The 16,657-nt window shown below is 34.8% G+C and overlaps 1 protein-coding gene across 7 annotated transcripts in view; it reads left to right on the forward strand.

Annotated features, from left to right (window-relative positions):
- Positions 1-16,657, forward strand: part of LOC110400359 (neurabin-1-like) — a 49,142-nt gene that overhangs the window by 17,909 nt on the left and 14,576 nt on the right. For all 7 annotated transcript variants that reach the window (XM_021400192.1, XM_021400191.1, XM_021400193.1 and 4 more), the window contains 11 exons: positions 2,943-3,075; positions 3,606-3,726; positions 4,243-4,347; positions 4,550-4,670; positions 5,559-5,702; positions 7,612-7,665; positions 9,492-9,721; positions 10,436-10,532; positions 10,613-10,802; positions 11,555-11,706; positions 13,355-13,688. In XM_021400192.1, the coding sequence (XP_021255867.1) occupies positions 2,943-3,075; positions 3,606-3,726; positions 4,243-4,347; positions 4,550-4,670; positions 5,559-5,702; positions 7,612-7,665; positions 9,492-9,721; positions 10,436-10,532; positions 10,613-10,802; positions 11,555-11,706; positions 13,355-13,688 (1,681 nt within the window). The remainder of the gene's footprint in view (positions 1-2,942; positions 3,076-3,605; positions 3,727-4,242; positions 4,348-4,549; positions 4,671-5,558; positions 5,703-7,611; positions 7,666-9,491; positions 9,722-10,435; positions 10,533-10,612; positions 10,803-11,554; positions 11,707-13,354; positions 13,689-16,657) is intronic.

Genomic DNA, 16,657 nt, shown 5'->3' on the forward strand with positions numbered 1-16,657 from the left:
TTAAATACTTGTTTTCAGTGAGTTCTGAGGGTTTTTTTTATAATGGTTAGCTTATAAATAGCCTGGAATACATATGACATAATTATTATCATCCTGCCTTTTAGAAGAAAAAAATATTTAGAAGAAATACGGGTGTTTTTTTTTGTCTTGTTGCTTTTTTTTTTTGTTCACACTCATGATTTTACTGTCTCTGGCTCGCAGTGCCTTTTAAATAGTAAGATTAGAATTTCTTTTGTTCCTAATGTGTTTGATTCAATGACTAAACCCTGCCAGACACAGTGCAGGGATGAACTGTGTTTAGCTTTCTCATCAATCTTCTAAACCCTGTAACTTGTAATTTATGTTATTTATTATCCACATTTTAACTGTGTTTAATATTACTTGCTTGGCAGAAAACACTCACCAAACAGTTCTGTTTTTTTTTTTTTTTACATTAATGTCAACAACTTTACCATTTTGTCTGGTAAAAGATAAATACCATGTTATGATTCCTCATGTACACAATAAAAAGCCTGCCTTTTGCCCTTGACTATGGGTTTTTTAGTGTGCTCTTGCTTTTCTTTTTGTTACTGCAGCATTTGTCTTCCAGTTGTATGTCATCGGTATTGCTTTTCTTCTATCCTCTGTAAATTCATATTTTCCCTCAAAATGATTTATCTGAAGAGAGTTTTCATTACTTTTTTGAAACAACTCTATCTTCTTTTAACTGTGGGATTATGATTTTTAGAATGTTATTTAAATGGTCATGCGCAGTTCCCATCTGTCATTTTAAGAGAAAAGTATGATTTTCTCACTTAATAGGTTAGTCACAATTGATTTCAAGTAGGTTTTTCCTCAGGAAGCTGCTGTGGGGAAATGTTAGTAGTCTTCATCTGCACTTGCATGTTTATGCTATGTGTAATAATTGTAAGTATCTCTCTAACCTACTTTTAATGTTTGATCTTTTATGATCATGTTTGATCACTTTTATGATCTGTTCCCATCAGGTGATGGATTCTTGCAATCCATCAACTTTTTGTGAACATGGGCAAAATTCCATGAGACTCTCAAGTACAAAGCTATTACTCTTGAGTTGGAAAAATATTTCATGACTTTTAAAACTTTCAGACAGGCAGCCTAAAGCTTGTGCCATATGTAATTCAGTCTTCGCAGGTGGTGTAACCTTATTCCACCTAAATCTCCAGCACCTGGTGGCTGGTGGTGTAGGAAGTGGTCTTCCCTTTGCTGAGTGACTGTGTGCACCATCTTGTGCTCTTTGTGCTAGAACACTGAGTCATGTGAATCAAGGAAATAACAGTGGTCAGTGTCTCCCAAATAGATTACTGCGATCTTCATCTTTGTTTTTCCTATTCATTTTTTGTTACTGGTTTAGAATCTGCCTTACTACTATAATCTTTGGAGACACTGATTTTTTTGTTGTTGTTGTTTGGGATGTAAAGAAACCAAAGTAGACGGGTCTTGCTCCAGAGGGAAAACCATGCTCCATGAAACCCAAGTGCTTCTACTGCACATCCTGTTTACTGATATGGGAAGCTGGGGGTGAATTAGTTCAAAGAACTCTATCTGCATCTTTCTGGTGGTGGTAAAATAAGGATTCTTGGATGGCTTTCTTTGTCAGCATTGCAATTTTTCTGTAAGGTCTATAGAATAGAGATACCCTCAGTATAACCATTGTCTTTCTGTTACCAGTTGTTGCCCTCTAGTGTCTGGATGATAGTCTGGAGGAGTTTCTTAGTTTATTTACCTTTATACAAGACCTAGGAAGAGCGTGGATCCTTTTCAAGACTTGTTTCCCTCAGTTAGAGAGCCTTCTAGGAAACAAGACGTCTGAGAATGAGTTTCTTCTTCTGTTAATCAAGTGGATCTACTCCCACTTGCTGAACTGCTCTATTAAAGCTATGGCCGTGTTTTGTAGCACATGACAGTTTGTGAACAGTTCTCCAGCTGTAGTCTGGAGATGCACCGGGGAGGATGCTTGTGTGAATTTCTGGGTTATATTGGTTACTTTTTGGTAATCTGTTTTTCTATGTCTGAATATACTGCCATGCAGAGCTAACACCATATACTAGTGGATATAAATTCACTGGCAGAATGTTATTAATAGCTAATTACAGTTAATTCTGTCATATTCACTTGATTTTAGGTACCTGTCTAGTGTGAAAATGCGAAAGTTGCAAAACCTTAGTAGGCCAGTGTAAATGAACTTTGCGTCAGCACTATACATTCGTGATTAGGGAGATTGCTGCTGCAGCTGCAGTCTGTAACTGGTTTTGTCTTGCAGGGATATTGAGGAAAACACTCAGTGCCTGCAAAAACTTGAGCAGATAAACCTTTTTTTTTTTCAGATAACTGAAGGGGAATATGACTTACCTCTAACTTATGTTTTTGAATATGATTAATGAACATGCTGATAAGTGAAATTAAGCATGTTACATGCAGTTCATTCCTCTTAATACTCATCATTCATTTGTGTTGTTTATTTATCTTTTAACAATTCAGAAATTCAGCTGCAGTGATTACTAAAAATAGTAATGTATGTAACAAGGCATTTCCTTTTCCTGGGAAACCACATGATTCCCTGCAAAATCAGAAATCTACATCTGGTGGAGGCTCTGTAATTGGCAGATGGTTTGGGGGAAGGGAGAAAGAAAGGATTTAGGGGAATGTAGTCCTAAAAAATTAACACTGTAGCAAAAAAGAGATGATTTCCTTGACTTCTTTTAAATAAAAAAGTGTTTAAGTGATTGTTTTGAAACTTCTGAAATGTTATTTCTATGCAACTGGAAACTATCTTGCAGCAGTATTCGTTAAATTGATGATTGTTTAGAAAATGGGATTTCTAAAAATACCGCTTAAATTTCCTTACTGATTTTTCTTTCAATTTCATCATGTTTGGAAGGGGCTGAGAAAGCACTAAGCTAGTTTTTTGTCACCTTTCTTAGGTTTTCAGTACTTACTCAAATGAAGATTATGATAGACGTAACGAAGAAGTTGACCCTGTGGCAGCCTCAGCTGAGTATGAACTTGAAAAAAGGGTGGAAAAAATGGAAGTATTTCCTGTGGAAATTGAAAAAGGTGTGAATCAGACCTTGAATATGAAAGATACTATGGAAAGGAAAGATAAAGCAATTGTAAACTGTATTTTTGCTGAAATTGGTTCTTGTATTTTCGAATGTGGTCTGCGGCTTTCATGCATAGCTATTGTGTTGAATTTAGTGACCTTTTATTGAACAGCCTTCCATTAAGTATGAACGTTGTACCTAACTGAAGTTAGGATATATTAATGAGCAGCTGATCTGCACTAGAATATATACAATTCATAAATCTTTGAATTCAAATTCTCTTTCAGGTTCCATGAAACTTTGAATTCAATAGGAAGTCATAATTACAATACAAAAAATCTTTCATTAGTATCTGGACTTCAAAATAATACTAATATCTTAAAGTGCATTCTATATTTATGTATTAAATACATATTTCTATTTATAAAATGTACTTTTCCTATCTTCTATATGGAATGACTTGAAACACTTTAAAACCCCTCACTACTGCTTAGCGTTATATCACCCATTATGTGGCTAATGTTAAATTTTTGAATCCCTTAGGTGACAGCGGTTTGGGCATCAGTATTATTGGAATGGGAGTTGGTGCTGATCAGGGGCTGGAAAAACTGGGCATTTTCGTAAAAACAATAACAGACGGTGGAGCTGCTCAGAGAGATGGACGGTGAGTTTTCCACTGAATTGATTATGCTTTTTGCAGATTTCTGACTGATCCCAGTCGCTTTCACCTGATATGCCAAATACTGTGAATAAAGCTACAAAATCTGACTTCAAGAGAATAAACATTACATTTCTGGTTTATGTTAAATTTTTTTAAATGCAGTTATTTTACTTAATGTAGGACATTTTTCACAATGAGCTTATGTCTTCTTACAGGATGTCTGAGAAAATCTTAGAAAATATCCACATATAGAAGTGCTACAAAATCAAGCTGACAATCCAGAACACCAATCAGTGTGTGAATAGTGTAAAAATTTCAAGACAACCACTATGTATAATTTTGAATTGTTGATCAGCCTAGTAATTGAGGATCAGGAGATTAGTTTTAAGCAAAGGAACGCTTGGGACTAAAGTTTCTTATTACAGATACTAGGGAGTTTTAAGTGATATTTATCATGTCAGTAATCTGTCTAGTCAAATATTTTTGTTGAACTGCTAGCTAAAGTATTTATTTTTACAGAATTCAAGTAAATGATCAGATTGTGGAAGTTGATGGCATAAGTCTAGTGGGAGTTACTCAATTCTTTGCGGCCACTGTACTAAAAAACACCAAAGGCACAGTGAGGTATGTATCGTTTTCTGTCAGGTAATACCTTCTGTTTAATTGTAACTGTAATTAATTGTAATTTTTCATTAATGGAGAACACAAAACTATAGCTTGAAAATTTTACAAAAAAAAAAGATGCTGAAAGCAATAGTATGACAAGCTAACCACTTAAACATCTCTTAAGTTTTTGCTACAAGTTAATTTTGTTTTTCTTTTGTAGGTTTCTGATTGGCAGAGAGAAGCCAGGGACTCAGAGTGAAGTAGCCCGCCTCATTAGTGAGACTTTAGAGCAGGAGAGATGCCTGTATGAGCAGCACTATGTTCATGATGATACAGAGCAGGTAAATCATCATACACACAAATATATATATATTTTAAAGTATATGATTACTTCTGCAAATGGGAGAGATGTTTTTTGAATCAAATTGAAGAAAAAAGAAGATAAAACAGGCAAGCTGATTAAAAGAGAAAATACAAACTGAATACGTTACCTTTATCAAAGTATGTAGTTATCACTGCTTGCTATGTTTCCCATTCACCAATGATCCAAAACACGAGCTGTGGATTTTGCTGTCCATGGCTTACTTACCTCTCTTTTGAGGAATTTTGATGAAAATGTTTGCAAATCTCCTTTAAAAGTTATCACAGATAGAAGAAACTAAAAAGGAATAGAAACTCATTGAGAAGTTTTGCAGTTGTTTGCATTAATAACAGAACTGTAAGTGTTGGAAGGGACCTCTGGAGTTCATCAAGTCCAACCCCCTGCTAAAGCAGGTTCCCTACAGTGCAGGTAGGCATCCAGATGGGTCTTGGGTATCTCCAGAGAAGAACACTCCACGACTTCTCTGGGCAGCCTTTTCCGGTGCTCCATCACTCTGACAGTGAAGAAATTTTTCCTTGTGTTAGTGTGGAACTTCCTGTGGGTTTCTGCCCATCACCCCTTGTTCGGTGGGAAGCCTAGTTGCCATGTGCTTATTGGACTGCTCCACAGCCGTCGACATGACTCCCTCACCTTAGATACTTATAAACAGTTATGAGATCCCCTCTCAACCTTCTCTTCTCCAGACTGAACAGTCCCAGGTCTCTCAGCCTTTCCTCACATGGGAAATGCTCCCAGGCCCTTAATCATCTTTGTCGCTCTCCTCTGACTCTTTCTAGGAGATCCCTGTCTTTATAATGTGAACTGTGTATGTTATTGGATGTCATGTTTTTTCTATTTTTTTTTTCAGGATGATGAGTATGATGATGATGATGATACCTATGAATCACACTTACATGAAAAATCTGTGGAAGTTTTTGATCTTCCTGAAAACGAAGATATCAGTTTACCGCTGGATATGGATTCAGCACAATCTCTTCTTAAATTTAAAGAGGTATAGTAGTAGCAGTTTTTTTAATATTCTTCATGATGTATTAGGGAGAATCTGAATCTTGTATGATCTCCTTCATATCCCCATCATTGTGGTTTTTAGTTTGTTTTCCCACTGGCAGCAATAAATTTCTCCTGTAAATGTCCCTTGAAACAGGTCTTCTGTAACTTTTTGATTCCAACTTCCCTGTACATATTTACATTAAATGGTCCTTTGATTTAAAATTTACACAACCACCCTGCCACACCCCCCAAAAAAACACACACAAAAAACAGCTAACAGCCACCACCCATTCCACTCTCAAAAAAAATCCAACTGCTCTGTTGAAACAGGCATCAGAGCCCAAGACCACCTCGCTCCTTGTTGTGGTGTCTGAACATTGCATTAAATAGATACAGCGTTCCTCTTAGTTTTCCTTTGGCCCACTGGTCTTTGCATTTCTTTGCTGCAAATCTGAATGGAGGAGTGTGCACATTCTAAGTGGTCTTTATAGCACTGTAGTTCAGGTGTGTGTGTTTTGTTTTCCTGAAGAACATCTCGATCCTTTCAGCCCAGTGAGCATTTAGACCTCCCACATCCTGAGGGTTGCTGTAGTTGATGAGGTCTGTGTACATAGAAGTAGCTGATTCTGTAGATAGGTCTGATTTTGGTTTGGACGGTTTTTCCTCTGTTGTTTTTTTATTGTGTTTTGTTGAGAAGGGGAAAGGTTGGAAGTAAAGAACTTATGAACCAGTAGGAGTTCATTCTGTGATTCCCTACTTGACACAATTGGAAAATCAGGTTCCTTTTTCCCAGTGGGTTTATTAAAGAGCTTACATGCCTTATTCAGGACTGTGGATTTTAGTCTGGGATTTATGTGGTGCAGTGTTTGGCATATAGGGGCCTGTGGGTTTGGTTTGTTTTTTTGTTGTTTTTTGTTTGTTTGTTTGTTTGTTTTTTGGTAGCTTTAAGTACTTGTGATTTTCACTCTGGAGAAGAAAAATACACTGCAAAGAGGCTGTTTGGTCTCAGCTTGCCACTTTCAGAGGCTATTTGTACAAAGTTATTTTTATAAAAGATCAATATTTGCAGACCTCCTCAAGTTTGCTCTCTGGATAATATTGATGTTGAGAAAGTGATGGATAGTTTGAAAATTCAAATAGAGAGCATTTACATTTTCTCTGCTAGAGGCATAGCTGCTATATGTGGCATCTTTGAAAGTGTCATATTTGCTTGGGCTGCAATTGAATTCCCAGCTAGAATCATTACCACACTGTTATTAACATAATTTCAATTATGAATTTTAAGTTACGGATTTGTTTATTTTAATATTCAGTCTATTATGCCTTACTAAAAATTAAAAAGGTCCCCCAGGGCAATAGATGGAAAGTTAAATATAAGGAAAACTGACAGTTGTCCAAAAAAAAAGAGAAACTTTACACTCATATACATGCTGTTTCCTTGTCACATTAACAATAATCTTCACATTTGGTTTAGATGTAGCCTTCTCCATCTGTAACTATCCTATGAAGATTTTTGTTGTGAAGTACAAAGCTTGCTTTCAAATCAAACCTTTAATTTGTAAGTGCTGATAAGTTAAAAAAAAAAATTTTTTTTAATTGGTACTGCTACATTTTTACTTGATTCTACATACGTTGTCATAACTGCATTATTGCCTTCTCATTTTCCTAGCACACTGAAATGTTATCTTAACCTCCTCACTTTTCTAAATGTTACAAGCTCCACATTTTTTTTTTTTTGTACTATAGGTGAACATGTAGTTTAACTTCTTTTTTAAGTTCATGATTACTTTTCCTGTAATTGACAAAGAATTAAGTTGACTTCATGTGAGGGGATCAGACAAATACTTAAAGCTTACATTTCAAGTACCATTTCCTGTGTGCTTCTGCAAATTTCTGTTTGTTTGTTTCAGCTACAATTGAAACATGCAGTAACAGTAGCTGAAGTGAATCAACTGAAGGAGAAGGTAAGTTTTCAGAGAATTGTGTTTGTTTTTTTTTAAATACTGCAGCAAATTTTAACATGAATAAACTGAATGCAAGGGACAGCAATCTGTTTTAGGCCTCAGGTTCTATGTACTACGTTAAGTAAGACAGGCATTTCTAAGATGAAGAGCTATTCTCAAATAGCGGCTGGGAGAAGTGCCATTATAAAATGAATGCTTCCATATTACTGCTTACCATCAAACTGGATTTAGCTGGGTACTCTATGAAGCAAGTTCCCAACCAAGTGAGAGAATATTTTCAGTGCAGAGATACTGTTTTTAGAGTATAGATTTGGCATTTGTAAACAGTGGTTAGTGCCTGACTTTCTGTTACCAGAAAGTTATTTCTGTTACCTTCTCTCCCATCCTAACCTCTCCTGCGTTTCTGACCACCTTTGAGGAGAGATGTTTTTCCAGTTGGTTTTTTTTTTTCCAGTGAGGATTGGTTCAACACTTCTGAGTTATCTGGGAAAGGGTTTATTGTTCTTTTTGCTGCCTTTTCCACTGGTGGATATCTGTGAATGGTCTTTTTCTAGGAATATTTGCTGTAGGTGAGCAGCTGCTTTTATTCCATTACTCTTCAATGTTTTCTTGCCAGGTAATGTGTACCGTAGGATGAGTCACACTATGCCTTTGGGAAAGAGTGGCAGGAGACAGGGGAAAGATAAAGCTTCAGATTGCAATAATTTGAATAACATTATCTATTGGAGTTTCTCCTGCGCTTCGCAAAAGTTTAGAGCTCTAGGTGTAGAGTCATGGCAGCTGAAACTTCTTTGTGTTCTCATGATGGTTCTGATTTTACTTTCTGATGGTATTCCTTCTTGCAGTACTCTTGACATTTAGCCCACTGGTTTGCTAAAAAGCTGTTTAAAATGCTGGCATTAGTACAGCTTTTTTGCCTCGTTTTTTTTTAAATTCAATACATGTTTTGTCCTTTCAACATCAAATAGTGTATATATATAGTGCAAGTAGTATCTTCTAAGAAGGTGGCGAGGCCCAGAGAACTTCACATAGGTTAATATTCAGTTTCATAACATGCCTGCTGTTAATCTGAAGGGGGCTTATTTCTTTCCTTTGTTGAGGGAATGTTTATTTTTCTTATTAATTATCAGTCCAAGGGTATATCATACTTTGTTAAGATGATCTTATCTTTAAGTGGCAGGGAAGACCCGCTGTTCTGATTAGCTTTATTAAACAAGCTGTAGGCAGCAAAGTAGTGGCACAGGGAGCTTGTCTTCATACTATTTCAAACGCATACAAGAACATTCATTACCAAAAAGCATTTTTTAGGGGAAATTGTAATTCCTACCTTTGAGAATGCCATATTGATTACTACAAAGCATAAGAAATCTGTGATGTTTAGTACTAAATGCCGTAAAAAAATTTATTAGATTGCTAATTGTTTGTCAGGTAAGATACCTCCTTCAACAATGTTTATAAGTATGTAGTCTAAGGCAAATTTAAAGTTAGCAGTAAGTAAATACTGAATTGCTGCTATGTCAAAATAGGTTGTCCAGAGATAGTAAGAGATGGCGAGTTATTTAACTTTAGCAACAATAAATATTCTACTAATTTCATCTCTTTTAACAGGAAGCAATACTAATTACTAAGGAGTAAAAGACTCCTGAGATTTGAGTTCTAAAACTTACTTGGATTAGGAAGGTTTGGAGGACTTGATATGATTTCTTTCAAAGTTTAGTGTCTTATTTTGATATTATTGATAAGTTGCTGTTAGCTATTCTCTACTAAACGTACTTTTTATTTCATCTTTTAGTTTAGATTACTTTATTAATTCTTAATCTTTTCAGTTAGAAGTTGTTGAAGCGGAAAAAAATGAATGGAAATTAAATCGAGCCCAACTTCAGCAAAACTTAGAGGAAAGCAAAGAGAAAATTAAGAAGTTGGAGACCTACTGGTTAGAAGCACAGAGTTTATGCAAAACAGTAAATGAGCATCTTAAAGAAACTCAAGAACAATGTGATGCCCTTGAAAAGAAATACAGCAAGGCCAAGAAATTGCTCAAAGATTACCAACAAAAGTACGTGTCTCTTCCTTTATTGCATATTTTTTTATGTTATGAGAGAGAACTAACAAAAATGTGTAGAGGGATGATTTGCTTAACGTGCTTTTTGTCATTTTGTAGTGGGCTATACGTGCTCAATTCTTTCATACCTTAAGTCAACTTCTGAAAAGGTTCTTCAAAAGTTATGATGCTGCTTTTGAGTCTACCTTAGAGGAAAAAGTAGCTTTTATTTCTGTTTCCTTCTGATAATCATTATTCCTTTTTTGTATAACCTATTATTGCAATTTCTTTTGGGGGAATGAAGTAGAAAATTAAAATGTTATTTACTTCTCTACAAAAAATTTTACCGTAGCTTTCAGAAGGAAAATGCAGTAGTACACTGTGTGTGTGTATGTTTGTGAAAGTAAGATCTAATGATTACAGTTCTGTATATATCTGATGTGCAACTTGCTTGCCAGTTTTTTAGTTAAAGTGGCCCTTTTCAGCCCGGAGTGAATTAGTGTCATAAGTGATTTCTTCTGTGAAGAAATTAAATATATATACAAATACATGCATTGTTTTGTGTCACTATGAGATTAATGAATCGGTGACATGTTACAGATTGATTTTTCAATGTGCTTACAAACAGGAAGATTTTTAGTAAATGCAACTGGATGTATTTATTTTTTGTATTTTTCTACATTTCTACGTACTATTGTTTCATATATATGTGTGGATTTCTTTCACCAGAGAAATAGAATTTATGAAAAAAGAGGAGGATCATTCAAGGATACTTGAAGAGAGAGACCAGAAATATGCAGAACAGCTGAAAATGTATCAGGAAAAGGTAACACAATGTTATATTTAAAAACAAACATCTGCATTCTTGAGAATTTGTGTCTCACTTCTACATTTTAATTCTTGCAGATTTCAGAGCTTGAAAGTAAACTAACAGTGTATGAGAAAATGCCATATATGTTTGGAAGTGGCACTTTATTGGAAGATAGTTGTCAAAATCCAAGCCAGCAAAATGAGCAGTCAAAGATGAGAGAAGAAAGTGAAAAAGAAACAGAATCAGTAGAGGAAAGACTAAATTCTTCAGAGATGTTAATTTCTGGTAAGTAGACGTTAGATCTTTGATTTGCCCTTAACAAATTTAGGGGGTGTTAATATGTGTGTGGTGCTTTCTTTATTAAAAAAAAATAATAATAATCTTGCTGGGTAAACAGTCCTCCAACATGTTCAGAATTTCCTAAATGCTATGTGGAAGATGGGGAGAGAGAGAGGGGAAGATGTCATATCTTTACTTTTCCTCAGATTCTGTGGTAGTGAAACCAATAATGTTAGCAAGGCTAAAACGTTGAGATACATCAGCTTAAGACTAGTTCTGCTGGTCTTAGCAAGTTTTGGTATAAGCCATAGTTCATGATTTAAGTTTTGTAGTAATTGTATTCCCAGAATGTTATCAAATATCAGGTAATGTTTCAAATGGGAAGTATATTTTAACAAGAGACAATTGATGCTTATGTACTTTTTAAAGGGTCTTTATCTCAAAGGAAGGTATATTTTGGGCATAAATTCTCATCAGTTTGAGAATAAAATTCAGTATTCAAGCTATAATACAATTATATCCTGATTAATTTTATTTGAAGAAAAAAATTGAAGATATCAGGTTGAAATTCAGTTCAAATTAGTCAGCAATTTTAAATCACAGTGATAAAATACGATAGCATTATATGAAGAATATTGTCATATATTAATAAATCAGAATTATTCAATCTGCTAATTAGCTTCTGAATATTTTTCTGAACTGTGGGTTGGAGAACTTGCATGCTAATACTCTTTTAAAGGAGTACGTATTCGTTACAGATTTTGATGCTTTTGTTGGAGATACTCCCAGATTAGACACCAGTGCCCACAAAGCAAAAGCTCAGCTTGCTTTGAAAGTAAAACGCCAGCCACCTTCTCGATCAAAGCTGAAAGAATCTCTTGGGGCTGGACAACAGACTGTGAATCTACAGGTACCGATATGAGTAGATAACTAGGCATTCAAAAGCCTGAATGTATATTCAGTTTTACTTGTTTTCTCAGTTTGAAGCAATGTCCAAGCTTCATTCAGACTATGCCAAAGCATGAGATTTTTATGCTGTGTATCAAGTGGAAAAGCCCTATTAAGGTTTAGGTATGTGATCTCTGGCAAGTTGTTTGTAGCATAGTTAATTTGAAGTTAGCAAAGAAGTACGCAAGTTTGCTGCATGCTGTTTAAAATGAAAAATTCTGATATAGTACCAGTGGTAAGTTGTGCATGCTTATCTATGTTGTAATTCCTTCATCTGAAACAAGTTATCAGTAGTTATAAATATTCATCAAAAATTAAGCTTTTTCTGAAATGTTTTATTATTCAATAAATAATTGCTTAAGTCTACAACAAAATATAGCAGTGAAATGTTCTAGCATAATTTGTGACCTATCTGACTTTTGTCCTTCTGTCTGGACTTAGATTGCCATTGGTGCATCTGACAACACCTCTTTTCTCTGTTTGTACTTGTACAATGGTTAGCTATTCTTAGCATGATTTTTCATTCATAATAATTGTATGAATTTAGACCTTCTCTTAGAAGCTTCCCTTGGTGGTGCACCCCTTTTCATGTGTCCCCTTAACTTTCAGCCTTCCCTTTTTCAGACTTCTTGGTTGACTTTAAACTTGGGAACTTTGATTTTGCAATTTCACGAACTCTTTGTATTTGATTTTATTGGCTTTGTATTTTCATAAAAATATATAACAGCATTCTCATTCTATTTGAGAATGCTGAAAGTTAGAAGTTACAAACTTTGTTCTAGGATCTAAGTAAGTTGGTGTTATGATGTAGCAGTGTAGTCCTGATAGCTCTTAAGGTCTCTAGCTGTATTTTAATTTCTGCTCATTCATCTGGTAGCAGTACAGAAAACCAGTAAAGTTGGCTTGTAGTATGATTCTATTCTAATTTTCTCTGATGTAAGATAATTATACAGTCTTTATCTATGTTATCCCTGAAGATGGCCCTTTTCCATGACAAGCCTATCATCTTGGCTAGTATCATGGTTAAATCCTTATCCACACATCGAGTGTCATAGCCAATGAAATTCTAATTGAAGTAGATTCTGGGCATGAGCTGTTAGCCTCCTTTAACGGAGCAAGTAAAAGAGAAGTGGGAGGGGGGGGAACTGGTTCATGAGCTTACAGAGTCTTGCAGAGATTTTAATGTGAGAATAAGAAATAGAATTTTTTGGTGCAGGATTTGAAGGGGAAAAAACAGTTGAAGAAACGAAGATAAATAACTGTTATATGAGAGAACCTGTCACAGAGGGAGAACTGCTTGGTTTGAAAGGGTTTTGAAAGTGATTGCACTGAGTTGGAATAGGCAAGATGTACTAGAATCTTTCTAAATTGTCTAGATGAAGGTGATTTGGAATGTGCAAAAGCTTATAAGAGCCTATAAAATCAGCTTCATGTGATTTAGGTGATATCTGCAAGTCATCAAGCTAAAACTGTAACTTTGGAATTTTCTGAACTGCTCAAGTTTGTGCATAACATAGAATATCCTTACCTCATGGTAAAAGATTACATTAACATTAAAAATTAAATGATTATATGTCATGCTTATAAAATGACTTTTAAATTTCTTGAAGGATGAGGATTCAGAAGATACTGTTTTCAACAGAGAAGTTTCCATTGCGCATCTAACTAAGACCTTAGAAATAAGTGAAAAATTGACTCTGCCTCATTTAGATGACATAGAGCGAAAGAGTGAAAAGCCTGAACAAACACAGAGCACAGAAAGTCCTTTAGAGTCAAGTCCTTCTGCTTCCACACACTCTTCTCCAGTACACAAACCAAACAGTGAAAACAGCACAACCACCACTCATTCACCTCCTCCTGAAGAGATGGCTCTGAATTCTCCTCAAGGATATACCAAGAATATTAAGCAAAGAGAAGTAAAAGGGAAAGGAAAAGAGGCCAAGGGTAAGGCCTAAGATTTGATTGTTATTTTAATCCTTTGGAGTCATTATGGTTTTAAATATAAATGATTATTAAACAATAAACTACTTAGCAAGAAAAGGGACTGACTACTAATTACTTGTTCTAAATCCATTTGTTAACTCTTCAGGGAAGTCTGAAGTTAGCAAGAATGTATGCAAGATCACTGTATTCTGTTTTATTTGAGTTTCCATGAGAGGTAACGAAATGCACAAAGATCTTAAAATGGATCAAAAGAGGAAAGAGTGCTAGTGACAGTTCTACTGGGGAGGCTGCCATTTATAGTACTGAAAACCTGATGATTAGTAAGAACAAAAAACACAATGTGGCCTTGAGGCACAATTTACAAGTTTTTAAACACTTCTGAAGTAGTTTAAAGCTGGACATGCTTCCACGTAATGTCATGTTTAAGCCCTCCAGTGTGGACATCAAGCTGCTAACTTTCTCTTGTCAGGTCTACCTGAGATATGAATTTGTTTACGGTGGTTTGCATTTAATGTCTAGCCAGTCAGTTCCTCTTGCTTGAGAAGAGTGCCAGCTGATGACAAACAGCAGCTTTGGAAGTGGAGCCACGTTCTTGGCCTTTGCCAAGACACTACTGGAGTAATGTAGTCTGTGTTTAACACAGAAATGCTTTTGAGAATAGTCAATAGATCTACAAAATCAATTGTATATATATTAAACATGTTGAGATCAGAGTCCCTCAAATCTCTGAAAACTTGGTTTAAAACTCATTTAAGTAATGCTTGGGAAGATATTTTGAGATCTGAATGGATGTCAGCCAGAATTTTCATGCCATTCTGCTAAGGATTAGAATGTATTTTTTTTAGTCTGTTTTCATGTACATATTTATCAAACAGTGTAGTGTCAAACAGTAACATCAGTGTAGTGTTTTTTGTGTAAATAGAATGTAAGAAATTTTTGAATATTTAAAATTGCTGAAAATATTAAGCAGTTATTAGTGAACTCTTCAGTTTAAATAAATGTCTCTTTTTCATGGGAGCACTTCATTGCTTTTGCTACTAACATTCTTAAGACCTAGGTCTTAAGCTTAGGATACTTTAAGCTTCCATTCTTAAAAGATGCAAGAATCTTGACTAGTATTTGTGTTTTCAGTTTATCACTACATGAAACTTTCAAATGTTAGAATTGCTCAAACTAAATTCCAAATTTAAACAATCTGCAAACATATTTTTATGTATACCGTTACAAGAAAAAGATCTACTTTTCATCTGGGATGAGCGGCTGTGAGTGCATAGCATATGCATTTGGTATTAAACGAACAAAAGAAAGCTGAGTATTGAGCAAAGATTATGAGTAAATGCTCCTTTCTAAGCATATTTTGATATTTCAAGAAGGTGGACAACTTCACCTTTTTAAAGTCCCATCCAGAAGGTACTTACAGGATAAATGCTGTTTCAATTAAACAGTTGATAACAGCTCAAACTACGAACCTAAAGAGTCTAAATAGTTACTTTGACATAAGATAGAGGACAGCTAAGTCACGAAGTATGGGTAGTCACTAAAGGTCCTAAAATATTTCTGCAAAACACTAGCACCATAAGCAGCAATGTATGTTTGACTGAGTTCCAATTCTCAGCAAAATTTAACATTGGCCTTTTTTCCAGATGTGATCCAGATGTTTAAACAACATACAGATTTTGAACATTATGGGAATTGCTGCATTGTCTTATTGTTTCTCACTAGGAAGAGATTAAAGGGACTATGATCACTGTACTCACTACCAATCATTGTTTGATATAAATATTTGGCTGTTTTTCTCAGAAATAACAAGAAAAAGGAATCAGATAACAAATTTCAACTTCTTGATGTATCTTTTAGTCAGTTAACACTGGATTATAATTGCCATCTTTCCTATACAGCTCAGACAAAACCTTTCTTTTGATACCCTGCACAGCAAGATATGTCCTACTCTCCTTATTCTGTATCTCTATGATAAAATCTTCATTAGAAATGGTCTCTGTCCTAGCTTATGCTTAAAAATCTTAATAATAAAAAAAGCCTTTTCGAAACAAGTATCTAATATATATGTGGTTTTGCTTTCTTTTCTACTTAACCATAATTATGTGTAGTTGCAAGGTATAGATTTAATTGTATGGCCAAAGCATCATAAATATTTTCTAAAAATGTGTATAGACCCTGGAAAAGGTAATTAATGCAGTACATCAGAGATGAGGATTAATATTGAAAGCTCTTTCTTTGTACACAAAATGACGCTAAATGCTACTTCCAGCCTCACTGTTGCTTTCTAACTGTATTTAAATGTCTACCTAATATTTCATTGAAATAATCCTTTCAATTATCTTCCCATCCATTCATGGATCAGTCTACATTTTAACCTGTTGTATTTCATTAGAAATTCTCTTTTCTTAAAATACTACCTCTGGAGAGAGTAGTGGGTTTTTGGTTTTTTGTTGTTGTTGTTGTTTTTACAAATTCATTCTTCGGGAAAAGTAACCAATTTTACTGGCATTTATAATTAACTAGATGATGCGTGCTTAGAAAGAGTGGTAGACTAAACAGAGCAAGTTCTGTTGTTGATTAGAAAATAAGCAAAAAAAAAAAAAAAAGGAGAGGAAAGGTGAGGAAAAAATTCTTGACTATTTATCATGTAAAGATAACCATTATGTGTTTCAGGAGGAATTATTAGCTGATGGGAGGTGAGTTGCTATTGATTTTGTGTAGTAGACCTGATTTTTTATAATCTTTGAAGGCATATATGTACATTACTTTGTTCATGTCAGAAGTCATTTTTTTGATTTTTAACTGAAGACACAGTTTTAAAACTTTAAAAAAAAAAAAAGAAAGAAAGAAAGAGCAACTATGCTGCCTACGAAAGTGATACAGTGTGGGTATGAAACCTATTTAAACAAATAAAAATCTAGTAATCTGAGAGTTTAAAAGGACTTGCATCTGTCTGCTAACTTAATCTG

This window comes from Numida meleagris, chromosome 5 (genome assembly GCF_002078875.1).
Source record: "Numida meleagris isolate 19003 breed g44 Domestic line chromosome 5, NumMel1.0, whole genome shotgun sequence".
NCBI lineage: Eukaryota > Metazoa > Chordata > Aves > Galliformes > Numididae > Numida > Numida meleagris.